Source organism: Ambystoma mexicanum, chromosome 2p (genome assembly GCF_040938575.1).
Source record: "Ambystoma mexicanum isolate Mex_15411 chromosome 2p, UKY_AmexF1_1, whole genome shotgun sequence".
NCBI lineage: Eukaryota > Metazoa > Chordata > Amphibia > Caudata > Ambystomatidae > Ambystoma > Ambystoma mexicanum.
The window spans coordinates 712,332,249-712,355,658 of NC_090923.1; the positions used below are offsets into that span (position 1 = coordinate 712,332,249).

The 23,410-nt window shown below is 46.3% G+C and overlaps 1 protein-coding gene across 1 annotated transcript in view; it reads right to left on the bottom strand.

Annotated features, from left to right (window-relative positions):
- The window catches only part of LOC138566703 (adenosine deaminase domain-containing protein 2-like), a 1,803,535-nt gene that overhangs the window by 566,985 nt on the left and 1,213,140 nt on the right, over window positions 1–23,410 (bottom strand). Inside the window, exon 8 of the mRNA XM_069644294.1 lies at window positions 2,947–3,111. Coding sequence (XP_069500395.1) covers window positions 2,947–3,111 — 165 coding nt within the window. The remainder of the gene's footprint in view (window positions 1–2,946; window positions 3,112–23,410) is intronic.

The following is a 23,410-nucleotide window of genomic DNA, read 5'->3' on the forward strand; positions in this document are numbered from 1 at the left end:
AAGAACCAATAATGAAGGTGAGTGATTATTTTCTAGGCTAATCATGTTCCAACAAACGGAGTGACATCAATCAAGGACAGTATTACCACTTATTTCTGTTCACCATTGCAATGTTGGGCTGAGGAGGGGAAATGGTTGGAGTTAAAGTAGAACACACTTTCAACTGGTTCAATAGTTAGTTTCTCCCAGAGGGATGTAGGTAGTCTTTTATCCCAGCAATAATTGTGTCAACAATTAAAACCTGCAAGGGAACACGAACTGCCAAAGCAAATAGGGTTCAGAAGAGGAGCCTTTAGGAAACCAGGACAGCCAAGTCAATGAGACAGTTCCAGTTCTGATGCAGCTTTTCGTGGAAAAATGTTATCAGACATTCAGGAGTTCTTTGAAAAATCACAGGAGCTCAAGGGGAAGGCCAGCAGAGGTGAGTTGAGGTTAGCTTCAAAGGGGTTAAAATAATACAAGCCAGCGAGCACTACAAGTGGCAAAAGGTATTTCTACCCCAAGCCCCACAGTACCTTAGAATTGAAAAAGAGGTTCCAGCTGGATGCCTTCCTGATGCAGTGATGCAGACCCTTGTTCCTGGTCCTTGGTCGTGCTGACGAACGGGAAGACGTCTGGCAGGCTTCTGCTGCAGCACTCTGGAGAGGGACTCTGCAGCAATGGATTCCACATGATTCAGCAGCTCTGTGTTGTTTTGGTGCCTTTTTCTCAGCACCAAAGAGAAACAAATAGCTATAGTTGGAGTTTCCTTGGTCCTGGACTCTGGTGAGGGACTCTGGATGAAGAGTTCCTGCTTATGGAGGTCCTTGAAGGTTCCCACAAAGTTTTGGCCGGATTTGATCTTGGGAAGACAATACACTCGATAATGGGCAGGGGTCCAGGGGCATTGGGACTCTGCAGCCTAGGAAAGTCGCAGCAAGCCGGGGATGAGTCAAAATGAAGCAGGCCTCAAGGCTACTTGGTCCCATCAGCCCAAGGGAGGAAGTCGTCCTGCACGGATCTTCCCTGTCGAAATGAAAACGGGTTCAGCACAGCTGCAAGATTTCACATGTGCTTCTGCGGTCCTGAAAGGTACTGCTGGTGACTCTGATCGCTTTCTCGTCGGATATGATGTTCCAGTTATGGACTCTGCATGCGGTGCCAAAAGCCTCCCCTCTTATGCGAAATCCCATTCATTCACAGACCCTACAGCTGTAAATGGCACAGGGAGGGCCTTCCCAGACACAGTGGAGACTGGGTGGGCTTTAGGGTTGAAGCCCACCAAAGGCAAAAACACAAAAAGGACTCAAACCTAGTTTAAACAGAGTAAAAGCCCAGAAGGAACTGACAAACAAGAAATGGCGAAACAAGACGACAGGGGCCATTTTAGAAAAAAGGTCACCCATGGGTACCCATGTACTAACTAAGTAAAAACTAACTACTGCCACCAGTCCTTCAGGTTAGTTAGGGTAAGAAAAGGTTATATGAGAAGTGGGATAAGGAGTTACTATGTACCCCCCCCCCACTGCCCCCAGCACTCCACATAGGGTGGTGTGTTTTGTTGGACCCACAAAAGAAAGGTGAGATAAAAGCTATCTCACTGTTCTTGGGAAATATAGTTCACACAAGAAAATGTATTTAAACATTAAGAGCCCAAGGAACTTCCCAGTGGCGCTGCACAGAGAGTGATGTGTGTCACTATGCAAAACTATGCCCTACTCTTAATTCACTTCAATTTCCATGTGCCTCACATTTGCTGCATAAACTGTGTGTTTGCTGGTTGCTCTGCCCAGGTTGCATTTGTGAAAATCCTACATGGTCTTAATATTCACAGGAAAGCAAGAGTGACTGAGAAACAAAACTCGAGACAAGTGGAGAGAACAAGTACCAGATGAAATGATGCCTCGAGACATCTGCAGTTCTTGGGTGGCTTCATTTTGTCATGAGATCCGTACCTGTTCAATCATCCCATAATAGTAACTGCTGAAACACAAATGTGACCCCCTTTGAGACATCTCTTTATTAGTGATCTGGAATCCTAGCCAATATTTTATTTGTGTACTCCGTGTGCTAGAACAAAATAGTGTTTTCCGGTTCTATGAATGAATGGGTTTGGGCAATAGCCATTCATTTATACAACCGGAAAACACGGTGCTCAAAACTTTCAAATTTCGTCCCCAAACTTGAACTGGGTTGATCTGGGCAAATGGCTTGCACTACACAAACAGTGCAAACACTATATTGCACCGCATTGGTCCAATATAGATTAAGAACGTGCACAAACCAACTTCAGTACGTTTCTGTAGACCAATCACATCTAGGTATCAACCAACAATTACAACTTCAAAAGGCTGACCCATTTCTGTTCCGTACAGAACATGTAGCCTTTGGACGTTTTGGGACTAATTGAGGAAAAAAGGCAGTCTTATCTTTAGGAAATTACAGCAAGAAGGGATGATTTTGCAAGTAACCCAAGGGTTGGTTTTTACAAGTAACTCAAAGGTGAAACTGGGGGTTTCTGTGGAATTGTAGTTTGTCAAGTTCCCACAATCCTTTGCTTTAAGAGAAGGGAAGCTTTTATCAACACAAACCTATTTTAAAATAGTCTATATGAAGGTTGAAAGTTTAGAGGCTGCAGTTGCTTTCTAAACCTTTCACCTGATGGTGGGCATTTTCCCAAACAGGATGTTCCAAAGACCATCCCAATAAAGAGAAGAAGAACAACATAACCGCAGATGTTTTGCCTATTTTGATGGAGATTAACTTGTCCCTATTTTGTATTAACATGTTTCCCTATCTACTAATGTGAAATGGTTCTAAAAAGAATGATACGATACAAAATAACCATTATTGTAATAGCCACTTGTGCACCACCAGTATGTCAGTAAATGTTTACCAAAAGCGTAAACTTGAGTGTCTAAGTAGAGCAAACACAAAGAAACAAGCATTTGGTCAATTTACACTTACTAGAAGCTCTCTGCTGCTCCTGCAGGGACCTGCCTCAGGTACAGATGGAATAATATATATGGTTTTAATACCAGGATGTCGCGCTCCTTTGAAAAGCAGAAGATGGATTTTTCCAGAGCCAAAGGATTTCCAGAATAAAAAATCATAAGCTGTTTGTATAGAAATCTGTAGAAAGAGAGCTACGGTCAGCTGCAATTCAACTCTATTCCTTCCGCTAGAACACCCCCAACCACTTGTAATAAAATGCTGTAACGATATCCAACAATGTCAGTGCAGACACCATTTCCAAAGTATATCAAACTGTAAACCATCTGTGTACAACAATGTCAGTAACAATCTAACAAATTAAGTTAGATGAACTCACCATACTGACAAATGCAATGCTAGTCTCAAGCCATCCATACTTATGGCACTCGAATTAAAAAAAGAGTGGGCTTCATTTGCACCATATACGCAATGGCCTCAGCTGACCTCCATTGTGCATACTCCCTGCCCCAATCGTCAGTACTTTTTAGAAAAATAATTTGATTAATTTTTGATTACAAACAAGTAACAATCAAAACCACAACAATGACAACATACATAACATCACTATCCCGTAACAGTGCAACCCTGCAATTACCCAATCACCTTGCCATTCTCACCAACCTCATCACCTAGAAAACAGCAGACAAGTAATGCATGTCAGAATACAAACACTCCCTCTGTGAGCCATATAGCCCTCTCCTTCCCCACCCACCTGTCCCACCTTTCCCGCATTGTTAATATCAAAGCCACCTAAGGTGCACAGAAAACATTCAACCCCGCAATTGTTCCCTTTTTATACACATGGATGAGTTGAAATTACTCACAAGCATCTTCAGCCCTTACTTCATATTGTTCTGCCAAATATAGCCCAGATCACTTCCCTTCGTTTTGGTATTGCAACTAAAATCTAATCTTTTCCAATAAAGCTTTATGTTCCTTTGACCAAAAGAGGTGCATTCCTGCTCAATGTTTCTGGACAACTCGTATAGCCCATTTGTGAATTTTTCCAACTGATATGGCTCCTTCACTTTGTTCAACCATTCTCCTCTTGTTGGCAAGTGTTCCCTTTTCCAAGCCACCACCAAACAGCCTCTCGCCTCCAGTAGCATGTAATGTACCATGTGCAGCAGGCGGTGGAATCATTCCTCCCTCGGCGGTAGTCCAAATTAATGTGAGGCGATTACACTTGCCTTAAATCGTAGCCTTTAATCCATTACAAAACCTTCTCCTATTAGCTTTTGACTTTCTTACTTTCCCACCACATGTGCCAATACATACCTCACTCCCCACACTGTCTCAGACACTGACCACTGACATCACTACAAAATGTCACCCATCTAACTGGCAGAAACTGCAATAAATGAATGCAGGAGATTGAAGATATGAAGTTTATATGGATTAGAGAGGGAAACCTTCCCACACATCAATGATCACAACCCATCTGAAAAGGGGGTACCCAATTTGGCTTTAGAGGATCTTATAGAAAGAGGCCCCTACTACCCATTTGTTGATCCATCACATTTTTTAAGTTAACCAGTTGAGGGGACACACATTCTTTCCACTTTGTGCCCGGAATAACTTGTTTTATACGGAGAGCTATCCAATTCCTAAATGATTCTAACGTTGCTGGAGAACTATACATTTATCTTCGTTCCAGAGCTGTACCACTCTCTTTAACCCAGCTTTAACCCAATTTTGGAACCTCCCAAGATCCCTCAGCTCTTCGAGCAAGGTCTCTGGTCCCTCCATACCAAACATCATGGACGTAATGCTGTATGTTCATTAACGATTTTCGGGATATCCCTCTTATAAACCCACAACCACTCAAAGCAGTTTTCCAAGTTAACCCGCTGCTTCCTAGGTGTTTTTCTAAATGGGCTGCTTCAAAATGGCAGGCAGAACACATGTGGAAGCCCACCACTTCCTTTTTCCTTGCGAAAAGACATTGCCATGAATGGGATTCTGGCCCAGTTTCACCTGAAGAACCTCAGAAAAGCAATGTTTATCGCCCTCCAATAAGGCCTTCAGAACTTCCCCCAGCAACATAGTGCATAGAAACAACAGTCTGGGGAGAACATTCATTTTCCAACATTTTAATTTCCTCAACCAAGAGAGCTCCAGAGTCTTATGTCTCCATACACCAGTTTATCTGTTTCCAGAATGGTGAGTAATTCATCTGAAAGAATCTTGAGACATCAGCAGAGAGCCAAACCCTTTCCATTTTATCCCATCAAATTTGTAAAGAAACCAGCCGTAGGACATCCCATAAAGTTCTTTTTCTAAGGCCCAAGGGCAAACTAATCTATCTTTCTGCATTAATCCTTATTCCGAGACCTTTAGATATGTCTTCAAGTATGGAAACAGAGACGGGATGAAGTCCTGTGGGCTAGACAGATTAAACAGGACATCATCAGCAAAAAGCCAAAGGTTATATTATTGTTCCTGCACCTTGAAACCTTGTATTAGAGTGTGCCCCTGATTTTAATCGCCATCGGTTCAATGCTTAACATAAATAATAAAGGCAACAAGGGACACCCATGTCGTGTTCCCCTACCCAAGGTGAATGATTGTGATGAACATGCATGTACCCTCACAGTTGCTTGAAGTTTAGAGTATAGCTGCAATATCCAAATGATCCAATTAGGCTAAAGTTACATCACCTCAGGACTTGCATCATAAATAAAAAGAGACCCAGCAAAATGCTTTCTCAGCACCGAATGAGAGTAAGCCTTGAATCTATTAGGCAGCGTCTCGCTGCACGAATGAGGTCTACCGTCTTTCAAACATTATCACCCCCTGGACGATTTCTAACAAACCCCACGTGATCTGGGTGAATCAAATCATGCCAAAAGCAATCAAGCTTGTGGACCAATGAGTGTATCAAAATCTTGCTGTCATTGTTAGTCAAAGAAATAGGCGTATATTAGCCACCAGTGACTACATCTTTCCCTTTTTTGGGGATAACTAAGATAGAGGCCTCAAGGAAAGAGGGTTGAATGCCCTTAGCCATTGCAATCACATTGAATACCGCTTGTAGTTTCGGGGACATTCTCTCTTAATATCTTTTACAAAACACAACTGAAAAACCATCCTGTCCTGGGACTCACTCAGATTTCAGCCCTTAATCATCTGGATCACCACCTTTGTGCTTGATCAAAGTCTCGAGCACTGCTGTCGCTTCAATTCCAAGTTTAGGCCAGATGGATAGCTCAGGGGCAACGCTTTTGTCTTGGAAGCAAGAAAATACAGAGCAACACAGGTTTGAATCCTGGTACTATGCTTAGAGACTGGTCTAGGTTATAAAGCATGTCGTAAAATATTAATAAGGAAACTCTATGGACAAAGAATAATCTTTAACTAGCTGAGCAGGTCCCAAAGACTCACTTCTACACATGCTCTCAGAATACTCTACGAAAGCCACTGCTATCTACTTGGTTTGTGGTGCACCTTTCCCCAAGAGGTAGACCCAATTCGACCAACTTGGTTTCCTTCCCTCTGCTTTTTCCACCTCCCGACTAACAAGGCGCCCGCTTTATTACCTTCAGAATAATATCGCTGCTTGAGGAAAAAAAGTTTATTCTAAATCTCTCTGCTTTGCAATTGCTTTAGTTCTCCCTTAACCTGGTTGATCATGTCCTGCAGCCTCCCAGATTCCTTAGCAGTTCCCAATTGTGCCAAAGGGTGTTAGAAGGTGTTGTACAAATCCCCCTCCTTAACTGAATCCTTCACTGATCAAAAGCCCTCACGACGAGGCTTTGGCTGCATTCCAGTCAATTCCTATTGAGACAATCATTCCAATTCCTTGCAAAAACATCTCTATCATGTCCACTAAATGTTCCCTAAAATACCATTCTCTAATAGTCCAGCAACCCATAATCTTCTAACATCCCCCGAAACATTTCAGGATTACCCACACCTGATCCCCCACCAGGGAGCGCTCCAGATGCATATCCATCCATTCCGGGGTCTACTACCGGATTGAAGTCCCTTCCCAGTTTTAAGACCGCCTTTACAGACTAATTCAACTTCCCTAGGGCTGTTTGTAAAACCACGACTTGCCCTTGGTTAGGACAATACATAGCGATCAGTGTCACTAATAAACCTTTGACTGAACCCACCCAAATCAATGCAGCAAACACATGCCTCTTCACACAAATTCCTTCTACCTTTCAACACTTTTGAGATGAACAATCTGAGGATCCAATCGCCACACCACATTAAATTCAAAGTGAACACAGCCTAACCCTCCTAGTCAACATCAACCATCTTTCAACATTAGGACTGTCATCCATCCCTCTATCCTCCATGATTCTCGACGTTGACCCTCACAAGTCCAACCTCTACTGCCTCCGTCTTTCTTTATATGCAACTACGATTCCCTTCTAACAACCATCCAGAAATGAAACCCGCCCATACCTCCACCAAAACAGTGAAACCCTGCTTCAGAATCCACAGAACCAAGTTAATACAAACCAATTAATCCTACGTCTTGTAGAAGATCTCTCCTATTTCCCACGCTTACCATTAAGGTGAAAAACTGGAGAGCCCCCAGCACCTTTCCTACGCCTTAACCAACTCAAATCCCACTGAGGCCTATTTGCATTTATTTTACATTGAGCAACAGCACACCAAAAAGGAACTCCGCCATCAACCTCTTAAATCCTCCAAATGTACCCACTCTACTAGTTCAGTCTTCCCGAGAACCGTCAAACTTAGACCGGAACACTACCTCGATTTGTTGCTCCTGTAGAGGCACTCAATCAGCTGAATGTACAAATTTCTGAGAGCCTTAGCCTTCTTCGTTGAAATCCTTGGTCCTTCTGTGCTGTGGTATTCTATGCTGCCCTTTCCAGTTCAACTGATTGCTAAGTTTCAACTGAGGTTTGGGTCACTTCCGCAATGTCCTCTTGGTCCATCACATAGGGCTTGTTATGACTCTCAAAGATCAAGGCGAAGGGATTTCCACAGCAATATTTAATTCCTTTTTTTTCAAGCCATCATAAATGAGAACACAGCATTCACGCCTTGTGCTTAAAGTCAGGGTGGACAGGTTTTGCAAAATGCAAACCTTATGCCCTTTGTAGCCCATACCCTGTTCATCCCTGCCTTTTCAAGGATGCAAGCCTCGTCAATGTTATAATGGCAACATACCACAATCTACCTAGGACTGTTCTCCCTCCTCTGTGATCTTGATCAGTCTGCAGGGCAAAGCCTCCTTGCTCCACAAAGAGGATATTGAGGGTCTCCTGGACCATTTTCTCCACGTGCGTCGAGGTCGCCTGTTCAGCATCCAGGGAACATAGGCTACACCGTCTTTTCCCTGTTATTTAGATCTTCCACCTTCTGTTACAACTCCTTATTGCGTTTCTCTAGATCAACAAGACAAGTGTCATACTTCAACGCCATGACATCCAGTATAAGCATCAAGTCCATCTTTCGTCTTTTGAACTTTGCTGTCACCCAGGGTGCAGATAATTCAAGGCGTGGGGCCAAGGAGCGCTGGCTTTATTTTGCATTTTCTTTGTGCACCCTGGTGGGCTCACCATTCTTACTTTTACGAGTGCTAGATCAGTAGAAGAACACAGCGGCGGACATACTCTATGTGAGCTCTGCAGGGCCACGGTTACATAAGGGCTTGTGATCGTCCCATATCGCCTGCAACTCACATGGAAGAGCATCGAAGCTTGCCGAGCACCTCTGGAAGCCGCAGAATCATCTGCTGGGTGCGGTATTGCTGGAGGAGCAGTGGTTTTTGATGTGGCGCGGCCGGCCTGTCGCAGTGGACAAGATTGCATGTGCCGGCGCAGCCTGTGTCAGGGCAGTCGGGTTCTCCCGCTGCGGTACACACTGTGCCTGTGGGAGAATGCTGCTTGGGGATTGCGGCCCACGGTCCTGCTTACCCAGCTGTGATTCTTCCTGATGGTGTGGAAATCATCTCTGGGCCCGGGTTTTCGTTGTGTGCCCTCTCCTCCCTCCTTCATTGCTTTCATGTCGCTCACTGCTATCTGGGCGGCAGAATGGGGACTGTGCTTTGTGCTGGTGAATCCTCTGAGGCCGAGTGTGGCGCTGGTCGGCTGGACATAAAGCATGCCTTCCTCCTCTTGTTCTAGATGTGGGGCTGGTGCTTGTGAATCGCCTGGTGGCGGTCAGTGGCCCCTCCATTTCTGGGGAAGATAATACTCTCCACACTAGTCTCCGATAGCCTTGCGCTGTCTCCTGGAAGCCCCCAACGCACACGGGAGGAGGTGCAATCCATCGCTATGAGCTTAATCTGACATTTTGGATAACATTAAGGGTGAGGGGGAATCCTCCTTGCTACCAAAGCTATTTTTGACCATTTAGAGGCCGAACCCTCTGATCCTCATTGTACCAGGACCTACTACAATGTCCACCAAGACGCCCCAAAAGGGTAGATGCAGCAACATATTGGCCCTGATGCAAAACCAGGACAAGTCTAATAAAGCAGAGATTTTGGTGAAGGCCCAGATCTACTCGGGGGCCTGAGGCATAATGGGTTATGTCTGCTCTTGACACAAAGGGATCTCCTGCAGATCTTGTCTGAACTGAAGAAAGAAATGCAGGGCAGTGAGTGAGTGAACGCGCCGAGAAGGTTGGCCGTCGTCAATAAGCTCGTGAGAGGCTCACGTTGATGACCTGGAGAATAATACCTGCAAGTTCTCGGTATGAGTTGTCTCAGCTGACCAACAGGGTGTAGAAGCTAGGTGCTCAAAATTCCATAGTTCACCTACGGATGGAAGACTTGGAGAATAGATCATGGAGAAACATTTGCCTACTCAGGTCCTGGATTCATGTGCTGGACTTGATTAGGACCTTGCTTCAATGGCTTGGACGACAAGGAAATAGAACTCTGTGTTCCCTACTCCTCAGCCTCAGAACAAGTGGTTCCTGGACGTACTGACCAGGGTCCATTAATATTGCACAAAAGAGGACATTATGACGGCAGCAAGAGCGCCACTGGAAGTTGTCTTCAAGTGTTCCAGGATAATCTTGCTGCAGGATCTTGCCCATGTGATGTTGACCAAGAGAAGAGCCCTTTGCAATTTTACATTAAGGTTAAGTGAGAAGGGCACAATGCATCGCTGGGGATTCCTTTGTCCAGCGATTTGTACCCTGGATGGAGGGTCAAAATTGTCACACCTATGCAGGATGCTATGCTGCTTATGAATCAGACTGTGCGACCGTCTTCACCTGCCGGATCAGCTCAGGATCAATCTGAATTTCACCCATCCTGCAGGGGGGGCTTGGACTAAAGTCACAAGGTCCCGAAGTTGAGTGGACTCAATGCAACATCTCATGCTTCATTTCTCCCTGTCCCATCAACGTAAGGTTTTGGGGCCCATTGCGGGTGTTCTTCGCTGCTGGTTGGAGGGATTGGTAATTTTTAATTTTGATCAAAAGCAAAGTCAGACACGAGTCGATTAAGAACGAGATGCAGACCCCGATTCCATGACAACAGTAGTAAGGTGTGGTGCAGTTGCGGGTTGTATTTGTCCTACACCGGAAGCCCAAGTTGGCAGGACGTGATGGCTGGTTGACTCCAACGGAACTTGAGGTTGGGTGGGGATGTGTCTTTTATCTTGTGTTTTAGTGTTTTACAGGTTTTGCAGGGTGCACGTATACAGCAGGAGCGTTGCATTGACAGAAAGGGAATGGGTGACTGGGGAGAGGTTGGACACCTTTTTTGTAGCACTGGATGAGCACAGGCTGAGGTTCATGGCCTTTCCCATGCAATACTCTGCCTTGGACACAGTTAAAAGGAGGGGTCAACTACGGAGCGATGTGGATGTGAGTTCCTTTTGCTCCTGTGGCAGACGCACACATCCTGACAAAACAGCCTGATATCCGTTCCAAACCAGCACTGAAATAAATCTACTCAGAGCGGAACATCCTGGGCACAAGCGAGTGGAAACTGAGCCCTGGAGGTGCCTTCTGCGCTGATTCCTGGCTGTCTCAAAGTTTACTGTGCCATTAAAGACTGAATCCAAAATGGCCGCAAGGGTAGGTTTGCGACAGCGATCCAGAGCGTAAGGAAGCTATGCTAGAACGATATCAGGAACGCAGCGGCTGCTGAGCTGAAGCACAGTGAGGAGCTGCGGAGGCACTGGAAGCCTTCGGTGTGGCCAATCCAGCACTGGTGCAGACCTGTCGGGGCACTCTTCGGGAGACCCGGAGTGGCACGAGAGGGCTCCGACACCGAACACACTAGTCGGGCAGCATGGCGCGGGGGGCCAGCCAACATAACGCAGAGTGCGGAGAGTGCTACACCTCCTGTGGACGATGACGCCTGGAGGAGCGACTGCATCGCTGATATACACCACGGTAAGAAGCACGTGTGTGGGGAGAACCGCCGTTCCGGTGGCCTATCAGAGTTGATCGGAGGCATCGCACACCGGCTGGACACATTGGCGTGAGTGAAGTGGCGCAGATTCCTGCCGCGGCATACCCGCCCGTAACATGGGGAGCCACACTGTGGAAGCAGAAGTTATCCTCCCGGAGACTCCTCAACCCCAGCTGGGTCCTGCACGCACACAAGAGAAGCCAGAAACCGGTCGAAGACAGCCTGAAAGAACTTTGTAATGCTGCATATGCACAGCGGACCTCGCACGGATGGTGCCCCTGATACCTTCCTGCCGAACTGAAACAGTCCGGGCTGTGTGACAGTGGGACATTGTGCTTACAGGCTGTAGTTGGGCTCCCCCAGGGAGAGGTGATAAAGTGACAATTCAACCAGGAACATTGCTCCCGGATGCGAGCGGCAGCGCACCAGACCGACCACTGCCAGGGACAAAATTGTGTAGGGTGTGACGCGCCGCCATCCCGATTCCAGTCATTGTCGGCGGGGCTGCCAGTGACCCAGAGGTGTGAGGGAAACCAAAACCAGAGAACACAACATAGCGGAGTGAATGCTGCACTGGTTTGAGGTTCCCCAGGTGAAAAGCGACCGCCAAACATACAAACATACCACTGGGGACCCCCCTTCCCATACCCATATAGTGCTACTCTGCCACACAGGGTGGGAGAATATCAACATACAGTGTGCCACACTGCCAAACAGTGGCGAACAAGCTCTGTGAGTGGAAGTGAGCTCTCACAAACATCCTGACAATACTACATGTGGGAAAGACTCAACCATGCAGCCCCAAAAGCCTGTCCTCGATACACTGCGTATAGCGACACCCCTTGAATGCACCCTACAGCCAAAGCCTACAGGATTAATTAAGCTAACCAACTACAAGCTTGCCAGTGACTGGGTCTATCACACAAGTGGAGAGCAGAGAGTAGCGTCGAGTTGACCAGGCAAAGTGGATCTTGCGCTGTAACGCTCACCTGGTATCCACGGGGACGTCACTCAGCCTGTTCTGACCTCTTACAACCTCGAACCCTTCCCTGGAGTCTACTCGACTGGAGACTGGGCCTGAAACACAGGATTGGTAGAGTTTAACTCCCTATTGTCTCTGTGTGCTTGAACCCCTGTTAAGTTTGAAGAATCACTCTGCAGACATTCCATAAGTTGAAGGGCTTTATTCTTATATAAGTTCATCCAGAGGAAACGGACCCCAGCAGTAGACCATCATGTCTACCTCTCTCCTTCACCTTCAGTTCTCACTCAGCTAGGATACATAATGCAAGGAGGATGGCATCAACAAACTATAAGAAAGGAAGTCCAGGGTTGACACCAAGCACCTCCTAAGACCTCCTTCCTTTTCCAACAAAACACAAGCAAAAATGAACAGCAAAACAACAGAAATGTTCTTACAGAATCCTGAAAAAGAAAAAAACAAAAAAACAAAAAACTGAAGAACGCTGCAAAACGCAAGGATATAACAAAGTTGTTAAAGTTAAGACATCTCATGGATAGCCCTTTCACTCTACATAGATGTCTTTAAGATTCCTGCAAAGTGCTATCCTCTCCTTGTTCCAGATACCACCTCCTCTGACCAGAACAGAAGATCCTAAATCTTTTACAACCTGTTTAGGCTGAGAAAATAATGACGCACCTTTGCGTACTTTGGTATGAATTTTTATCTTGATCCATTCACCTTCCTCCAGTTTGAACACTCTACAGGCATTCTTCTGATCATACCGCTCCTTTGATTTAACACCAAACTCAAATATTCTCCCTCTCACTCCTTCCAAGTCTACTTCTACTCATTTGGATTTCCCCATCCAACCAGGACACACGTGTGAGATAGGTTTCCTTCCCCTTAGAACCTCAAAAGGAGAGACACCTGTGACACAATGTGGGGCTAACCTGTACTGAAATGTACTCTCCGTTACCGTTCTTATCCAGTCACCCAAATTGGCCACAGCAATTCTAATGGCATCCATGAGAGTGCAGTTGAAGCGTTCTACGCACCCATTGGTCTGGGGATGGTAGAGAGAGGTATTTACCTGTTCAATGCCATGACTACTCAAAAACTCTCTGAATTCCCTGGACACCAATTGGGGCCCATTATCCGACAAACATTTCCTGGGGAGTCCTTCTCTCCAAATCAATTGTTCCATAAACTTTATGATACTGCCACTGGAAATATCTTTTAGTACACATACCTCAGGCCATTTAGACAATAAATCCATAACAACCAACACATAGGTATCTCTTCCACCTCTAATATTAAAAGGACCTAACAAATCCAAGGCAATTTCATCCCAAGGAACCGTGGGTGATCTAACAGTCATAGGCACTCTCTGTACTCAAAGTCCCTTATTACCTTCAATGCAATCACTGCAGTAATTAACCTGCTCTTCAGTGTCCTTGTCAACACTAGGCCACCAAAAATCTGACCTAACCAAACCTTTGGTTCTAGCCAGACCCAAGTGCCCAACATGGGCTAGGTCTATTACCAATTTCCTCATTTTGAGAGGTACCACCATCTGATGACCCTTATGCAAATACCCATTATCAATCCAAAGTTCTTCTTTAACCTTGGCAAAGCCACCTAGATCACCAATGTACTTCTTTATCTTACCATCCATCACTAATATCAACACTTTCTGGTACATCTCATCCTCAGAACATGCAGTGTCCCAATCATCTTTCTTTATCGATTCATGAACTTGAAATATCTCAACATCCTTCTCATGGCTCAAAAGACTCTCCAGTTGAATTTTCTCTTTGGACTGATCTGGACAAAGCATCAGCAATTACATTAGCTCGACACTGACATGAATCATGTTATATTGCAAACCTTGTAGAGAAGTCACACACTTCATAATGCACCTGGAGACTCCTTCCAAAGCACCTTTGGTGAATATCCCAATCAAAGGCTTATGGTCGGTGCAAATTGTGAACGCACTTCCCCACAAAAATCTTTTGAATTTTTCCACTCCCCAGACACAAGCTAATGCTTCTTTTTCCACTACTTTGTATCTGTTCTCAGGTCCTTTGAGAGACCTAGATGCAAACGCTATTGTGTGCAGACCTTCCTGATCTTCCTGCATTAAGAATGCTCCAATACCATAATCACTGTCATCTACAAACAGCAAAGAGCTTCTACCCTCTTCAAATGTTTTCAAAATAGGAGCATTGATAATAGAATCCTTAATCCTGTCAAACTCCTCCTTACATAAATCATTCCACTTAAAGGTAACTCCCTTTCGAGTCAGCATTCTCATATTTCTTGACATATTGGATAGACCTCTAATAAATTTGCCATAAAACTCGACCAAACCGAGGAAAGACAATACATCCCCCTTTGACTTAGGTGCTTCCATTTTGCAAATAGCTTCAATGGCTTTTTCTTTGGGTTTGACCCCTTCCCCTGTGATTTCATGGCCAAGATACTTTGTCAGCTTTGAATGTACATTTCTCTAATGACACTGTAAGACCCGCTTCTTTAAGTATATTCAAAACTCTCTCTTATCTTTTATCATGTTCTATCTCAGCTTTCCCACACACACGCACATTATCTTGGTAGCACATGACACCTCTCTCACCTCCCAATAACTTGTACATTATGTTCTGAAAAACACTTGCTGCCGAAAACAATCTGAACAGCATACGCACACATCTGAAAACACCAATCGGAGTTATGAATGCTGTAAGGTCAGAAGAGTTAGGATGCAATTCCGCCAGATGGTGGGCAGATTTCAGGTCAATAATGGAGAATACTCTGGCACCAGCCACTCCCACTAACAGATCATCAATCCTGGGTAAGGGAAATCTATCGGCCACTACCATTTTTTTTTCAAATGTCTGAGATCGATGCATATGTGAAACGAACCATTACTCTTTTTTACTATTACAATGGGACTAACCCACTCTGAGCAATCAATCTTCTCCATCACCCTTTCATATTCCATTCTCCTCAACTCTCTTTCCACATCCTCTCTAAGAGCTAATGGAATGGTGCGCAATTTGGCTATTTTGGGAATGGCATCACCCTTCAATCGAATTGTATGCACAAACCCCTTCAAACATCCTAACTTATCAGTTGTGGTGTTGGTCAGTACTCTCGTATCACCCACCTTGATGCTGGGTTTGGTGGCCTCACTCTCCACCGCCAATAGTGGATCACGATGACTAGCTTCTAGCCTTATTTTCAATTCTGCCTGATCACTCCAAGACAGAAGTTCTCCACCTCTATTAGCCACATGAATTGTCCCTATCGACTTCCTGTCCTTGAATTGTAACTCAGCCTCAAAACATCCTATTATCTCTATTGGCACATCTCCATAGGCATTCGCTCTCACAATGTTCTCCCACAAAGTACAGCATCCAAACTTTTCTCTCCACACATGCACACTTATCAAAGTATAATCCGCACCACTATCCATCAGCATCAAGACTGGTATACTTCCAATCATCACCGTGGCATATGGTTTCTTTTTTTCACTCCGCCATCAATAGCATTGACTGAGAACACTACCTCCCTACCAGCATCACCATTCGGATCAAATTCATACTCAACATTAACCTCATGTATTTGACTTGCGTAAGCATTGAAATTCCTACAACACCTGGCCATGTGTCCTCTGACACCACAATCATTGCATGTAATGTGAATAGCATAACATTCTTTATCAGACGCTAAATGTGACAGGCTTCCACACCTGAAACACCTCCTTCCCGAAGGAGCTCTCGAGTAACTAGAGTCTCTACCACCCTTAAATGCACTGGTCTCACTAGGTGACGCTTTGGCCACACTCATGGACGGCCACTGTTGGCCCCATGTCCTGGTGGTGGGGCCTTGACGACTTCCTGACCTCCTGCCCATCTGCGTAAAACGGCGTGAAGGCCCTGCAACACCATTCTGTGTCACTCTTGAAACTTTCTGTATGGCAGCTTCATTGTCATCAGACTTAGCTTTATCAACAGATGGATTGTCTAGTTGAACCCTAATACATTTATCCGTATGCTATACTGTCTTCACAATCTCAATTGCTCCGTCTAGAGAAGGATTCCTTTCCTTCCACAATTCCTTCCTGATATTGTCATTTGAACATTTGATCATTAATTGATCCCTCAAGTGCTCGTCCTGACAATGGTCAAATCTACACTTGACAGCCAAACCCCTCAGGGCGGTTATAAATTCTTCAATGCTCTCTCCACTCTTCTGAGATCTTGAGGCAAACTTGTATCTTTCTAATATTATGTTCTCTTCAATACAATAGTGCTTATCCAATTTTCCAAAGTCTTTTCATAAGGTCCCCCTTTGGGAATATCAGGAGGATCTGGGAGCTTTTTCAAAACTTCCTGTCCCGCAGCTCCCAAACAATGGAAAAGTAGCGCCTCCTTGCGCTCATTGGAAAAGTTGGGCCCAAATGCTGTTAACACATATTTATAAAACCCTTCCCTCCAATCCAGCCAGCGCACTCTAGGCTCACCTGGCGTTGGCAGAAAAAATATTGGGGCAGGTATATTGGCCATGTTCTAATACGAACAGCATCACCACCAAACACAAGTAAACTCCCTCTTTAAAAGATATGCAAAATCCAGTATTCTTCAATGTTACATGCAAGAAGGAGAGCACTAATTATCAGCAAAATCCACCAAAATATCCGATGTATGTACCCACCGTTGTCATCACTCCAAGCAAATTGCAGCAGTAGCTATCGCTTCGCAATACACAAAGCGTCTTCCAGGAAACAAATTGCCTTGTTGCTCCGGGAGACAGACTTGTTGACATGGACCAAAGATGGCTGCCACACCTCAGGGTCCTCTTTTCTAACAAGCGTGATGACGTGCAGCCTTAGCAAATGAAAGACACAGCCCTTTGGAAGGCTGTTGCGTTCCGAGGTTCTTTCCTCAGAACTACAATGATGCCGTGAGCTGCGTTGCAATGGGCGGCAAGACAGCGTTCCTCTGGGACGTTCAATAATAAACACTGGACAGCGGGTGTACTCAACGGCTGAGAAACTTACCTTAAAATGCACTGGCTCTAAAGTCAATACTTGATTGTAAAATAGTAAACAAATCGCTGCCCTTGAACAATAGATTTCCTTCTCCTGTTCCGTTAATGCGATAGGGAGCTTCTTTCCCAGCAGGATGGGCGACCTCTCTCCTGGACTTCAATGCAGGCTGTTCGCTCTGCCACAAAATGGTATTCCCCTCGATTTCCAAAACTCACTTCCTCTGCTTGTAATTACTTCTCCTCCGATTTCATGCACCAGGAGGGATTCAGACCGGTGATGAGTTCCTGTAGCTTGCCGGGAGCCGTGACTCTCTGGCCATCCTCGTCGCCAATGTTAAGTTTGAAGAATCACTCTGCAGACATTCCATAAATTGAAGGGCTTTATTCTTATGTAAGTTCATCCAGAGGAAATGGCCCCCAGCATTAGACCATAATATCTACCTCTCTCCTTCACCTTCAGTTCTCACTCTCAGGAATACAGAACCCCTGATAAAAGATAACAGAAAGAGTTCCCTTGTAGCTAGGATACATAATGCAAGGAGGATGGTGTCAACAAACCATAAGAAAGGAAGTCCAGGGTTGACACCAAGCACCTCCTAACAACACAGGATTGGTAGAGTTTAACTCCCTATTGTCTCTGTGTGCTTGAACCCCTTCTTCCCCGGGGTCCAACAATTCCCTTTGATCCACAGCTCACCTTGTTTTCTTGAAAAGTGTGCTCTCCGTCCTGCTTTCAGCGCAGGGGCGCGTTGATGGATACGGGCTCGTTGCTGCCTAGTTACTTCACTGGCAAGAGTCCGACAGGTAAGTATAATGAGTCTTTTGAACCGTTCTCTAACTTCGTTCCTTTCCTTCCGTAGATGATGGCCGGGGTCGGGGGATGGCGACATGCTGCTGAGATGAGTAGCGCTGAAGGCGAGTGAGAGCGCGATGCGGCCCTTTCGTATTTGTATTGGATTGAGTTCTTTTTCTGTGTCTTTTAGGTGCCGCGACGTTTTCAGCGTGGATGCCGGTTATGAAGAAGAAATGCGGCGAGTAAGCGCGGTATGCAGCGCCTCTAGATGTTTCCACGCTAACCTGGAGTGTCTTTTCCCTCTTGCAGATGGATGAGAAGTTCTGGAGACAGAGTTCCCCAAGAGCAGCTGGGATTCAGGTAAGCATTTGAAGCTCGCACAGTCTTTGAAAATAAGCGAAGATTTGCTGAATGCTTACTAATGCCTTTTTTCTGTTCTTTTCCCTTTTCCTTAGGAAGCAGCGTGCCGGGATGGGAATGACACCGCCGAAGATGCCCGCAGAACAGAAGGAGCGATGAATGATGGGCAGAAGCGCCGCAAGGTAAGGCTGTTCCTAACGGTGTTCTTGTTCTTGCAGGAGCTGAGCGCAGAAGAATAGCCCAGCCGGTTTCTGCTTGGATTACTTGTTTTGAGCACACACTACACAAGATAGGATGAATTGGATAATGTCTTTACGCCACGTGGGCCACCAATAATTTTGTTTTACCTTGGCTAGGGTTTTAGCGATTCCGGGGTGGCCCTCGATGAAGTAATGATTCTCGTAGATCTTGGTTTGGTAAGAATAAACGATAGGGAAAACAATCTTTTATCATGTAATGTGCTCCTTGTGCACTCCACAATTGTAATTGCTCCGGACTCATCAGGTTTTGGATTTCTTCATGTAATTCTTTCTGAGTTATGGTTGCTGTGATTCCTAGGAGCTTGTCACTCGGGATGATTGCTACTGGGTCCGGGGTCTGATACCCTTGCTCTTCCACCCCCATGCGGGAAAGGGCATTGGCCTTCCCGTTTTTCACCCCTTGTCGAAATGTAATCACGTAGTCATATTCCGCAAAAAAAAAAAGAGCCCAACGTAGTTGTCGTGAGGATTGGGCCTTTGCCGTTTTTAGGTACTGGAGGTTCTGGTGGTCAGTTATTACAGTGATTGTGTGTCTGGCGCCCAACAGGTAGTGCTGCATGCCGTAAAGGCTGACTTAATGGCCAGGAGTTCTTTGTGATAGCGTAATTGAGTTCAGGGGGTGTGAATTTACGCGACCAGAAGGCAACAGGGTGTAACTGGCCCGTTTCGGGGTCCTTTTGGAGAGGACAGCTCAGAGAGCCATGCGTGAGGCGTCCGTTTCCACCAGGTACGGGAGATCATGGCGAGGGTGGCCTAAGATTGGGGCAGATGTGAATCTTGCTTTGAGTTCCTGGAAAGCTTCCTCGGCTTCTGTTGTCCACTGGAACTTTTTGTTGCTTTGCCTTAGCAATGACGTGATGGGATGCACAATTGGTGACAATCCTGGGATGAACCGGCGGCAGAAGTTTGCAAAACCCAGCATACTTTGAACCCCCTTGAATGAATTTGGGGACGACCAGTTCAGGATAGCATCTACCTCGTGTACATCCATTCGGATTCCATTCGGGCTGAGAATAAAGCCCAGGAATTCCACCTCGGAGACGTGGAATGAGCACTTTTCGAGCTTGGCGTAGAGCTGTGTTGACAGAGTTTCTCCAATACGGATCGGACGTGTTCATCGTGGTCCTGCTTTGATGCAGAATATACTAGAATATCGTTGATGTACACTAGAGCACAGACATCAATCAATCAATTCACGTAGGACATCGTTCATGAAGTATTGAAATGCTGCAGGCGCGTTGCAAAGGCCAAAGGGAATTACTTCATAGTCGTACAAGCCGTATTTGGTGCGAAAAGCGGTTTTCCATTTGTCCCCCTGTTTTGCGCGAACAAGGTGAAATGCAACCCTCAGGTCTAGTTTTGTGTAGATTTGGGCATCTTTGACTTGATCAAGCAATTCAGGGATCAGTGGTAGGGGGTAGCGTTTTTTTACGGTAATCTGGTTCAGTGCGCGATAGTCGATGCACGTTCAAGTCCCCCTCCTTTTTCGGTACGAAGAATAGAGGACTGGATGCTGGAGACTTTGAGGGACGGATCAACCAGTTGGCCAGGTATTGGTCAAGAAAGGCCTTCAGGTGCTGGTTTTCTGGTTCTGTGAGTGCGTAAATTCACCCACAAGGGATTTGTGCGCCGGGTATCAGGTTGATTTGGTAATCGTATGGTCTATGCGATGGCAGGGTATAAGCCTGTTCTTTCAGAAAGACATCTTTAAAGTCCTGGTATTCACTTGGTAGGGTGCTGATTGCCACAGTCGCAAGCGTGGAGGTTCTGGTGTCTATTGGTCGTTTCTCTTGGCGATAACATGTGTGGGCGCAAGTCTCGGGAAAGGCCAATTCTTTTGCTCACCAATCGATTCGAGGATTGTGAGCTAACAACCATGGCATTCCCAAAACCAACCAGAACTGTGGTGAATTAATGAGGTCGAAAACAATAGATTCTTGGTGTCCATCCTGACACAGAAGGGTTAAATGTTGCAGTGCATTGCGATACTGGACCAGAAGCTATTTACGTGCCGTCGACAGTGGTAAACAGTGTCTGTGGTTGATTTAGGGCATAACGGAAGCCCCATCTTTGACGCAAAATCCTGGTCGATGTAATTCCCAACGGCTCCACTGTCAATGTACGCTCTTACTGCGTGCATCCGAGATGGTTGTTGGTGATTGATCAAGACCACAGATAGTGCAAAATGGGAGGCCTGTAGTTCACTTTCTTCGCTCGACAAGTGGACCCCTACACTTGCCGGGCTGGGGAGTTTTCCGATTCCTTGATGATATCTTCCTTGTCCGTGGCCCCTACCGTCGTCCTCGGTGGCTTCACAGGGCACTCTTTAAGGAAATGACCCGACCTTCCACAGTACAGACATAACTGCTGCTGTCTCCTTTTATCCCTTTCCGCTTTAGTCAAGGGGGATCTGACCCCCCCGACTTGCATTGGTTCTCCTGAACCTTCCATTGTGCAGGCAATATTGTCCTTTGAACGCACATACATAGGGCGAGGGTCCGGTCTGGTCCGATCTGCTCTTCGGACCTGCAACCTATGATCCAGTTGAACAACAAGGTCAATGAATTCTGAGCAGTCTTTCGGGGGGTTCACTACTTGTGCGAGAACATCCTTGAGCTCCCCCCACCACCCCCAATGAAATAACGTGGTTCTCTTCTCCACTGGCCATTCTGCTTCAACTACGAGTCTATTGAACGTGGCTATGTATGTTAATAGGTCTTGATTCCCTTGGCGTAGGGACAGAAGTTTGTTGTCTAATGCCTGCCCATGAGTACGACGGGCGAAAAGCTTTTCCATCTCCTGCTGAAAGCCCCTGAAGTCATGCAGCAAAGGATCGTCTTGGGCCACAAAGGGTGCAGACCAATCCGCGGCGCTACCACTCAGGTAGGATAGCACAAAAACGACCCGTGATTGGTCATTCAGAAAGGCCCCTGGTCTACAAAGGAGGTGTAGGCAGCACTGGTTAATGAACTTTGCAAACCTCTTGGGATCCCCCGTAAATCGTTCGGGCGGGGCCAAGGGAACTGCCCCAGGAAGGGTTATCTGAACAGGATTGGCTGATGGTGCTGGCATCGAGGGCACACTTCCCGGCAATAGTGCATGCCCTGCTTGTGACTGGAGAAGTTGCCGCCTTAAATCATCAGTGCGTTCTTTGGCTATCAGCTCTCTCCTCAGGGTGTTAGTCTCCTGCATGGCTGCATGTACTTCGGAACGTAGCTGCCCCAATATGTGGGCTAACTGGTCGGTTTCTGATGTTTCCATGTCGCCAAGGTGGATTTTGATGTGAGGCTTTGCGTTCTGTAACGCTCACCTGGAATCCACGGGGACGTCACTCAGCCTGTTCTGACCTCTTACAACCTCGAACCCTTCCCTGGAGTCTACTCGACTGGGCCTGAAACACAGGATTGGTAGAGTTTAACTCCCTATTGTCTCTGTGTGCTTGAACCCCTTCTTCCCCTGGGTCCAACCCTTCCCTTTGATCCACAGCTCACCTTGTTTTCTTGGAAAGTGTGCTCTCTGTCCTGCTTTCAGCGCAGGGGCGCGTTGATTGATGCAGGCTCGTTGCTGCCCATTTACTTCACTGGCAAGAGTCTGACAGGTAAGTATAATGAGTCTTTTGAACAGTTCTCTAACTTTGTTCCTTTCCTTCCGTAGATGAAGGCCGGCGTCCGGGGATGACGACGTGCTGCTGAGATGAGTAGCGCTGAAGGTGAGTGAGAGCGCGATGCAACACTTTCGTATTTGTATTGGATCGAGTTCTTTTTCTGTGTCTTTTAGGTGCCGTGACGTTTTCAGCGTGGATGCCGGTTATGAAGAAGAAATGCGGAGAGTAAGCGCGGTATGCGGCGCCTCCAGATATTTCCACGCTAACCTGGAGTGTCTTTTCCCTCTTGCAGATTGATGAGAAGTTCAGGAGACAGAGTTCCCCCAGAGCGGCTGGGATTCAGTTAAGCGTTTGAAGCTCGCACAGTCTTTGAAAATAAGCGAAGATTTTACTAATGCCTTTTTTCTGTTCTTTTCCCTTTTCTTTAGGAAGCGGCGTGCCGGGATGGGAATGACACTGCCGAAGATGCCCGCAGAACAGAAGGAGCGATGAATGATGGGCAGAAGCGCCGCAAGGTAAGGCTGTTCCTAACAGTGTTCTTGCAGGAGCTGAGTGCAGAAGAAAGATGCAGGCCTACTGGAGACCGATCCGAACACAGTGAGTGTCACACTGCAGGTGCAGGAAACGCAAAAAATGTTTCTCAGCCTGGGCATGGCTTAAATAGTCTCTGGGTATCCCAGGTGTCTCTGGGCTGAACCACACCCAAAAGACTAGACTGCACATGCAGTTCTGGGAACCGAAATATGTGGAGGCATCCATCTTGTCCCCATCAATGCACTACAAGTCCAATCCCCAATGTTATCCTATGGGAGTGAGTGAGTCTGGTGCCACAAGCCCCAAGTCTGACTCCAAGTGGGTCTTTGGAGGGATGGAGAGGCCCTTGAGGGCCATGTAGGTGATCGTGGCCTGGCTCCAGCCTGACATCTTGGAGGGCTGGGACATGAGGGGCAGGAATCATGACATGCACACTGGTACCATTGCCCACATAATCAAGGGAAGACAAGTGGCTGTGTGTGCCCCTGGAGTAAAGGAGTCAGCAGCACCT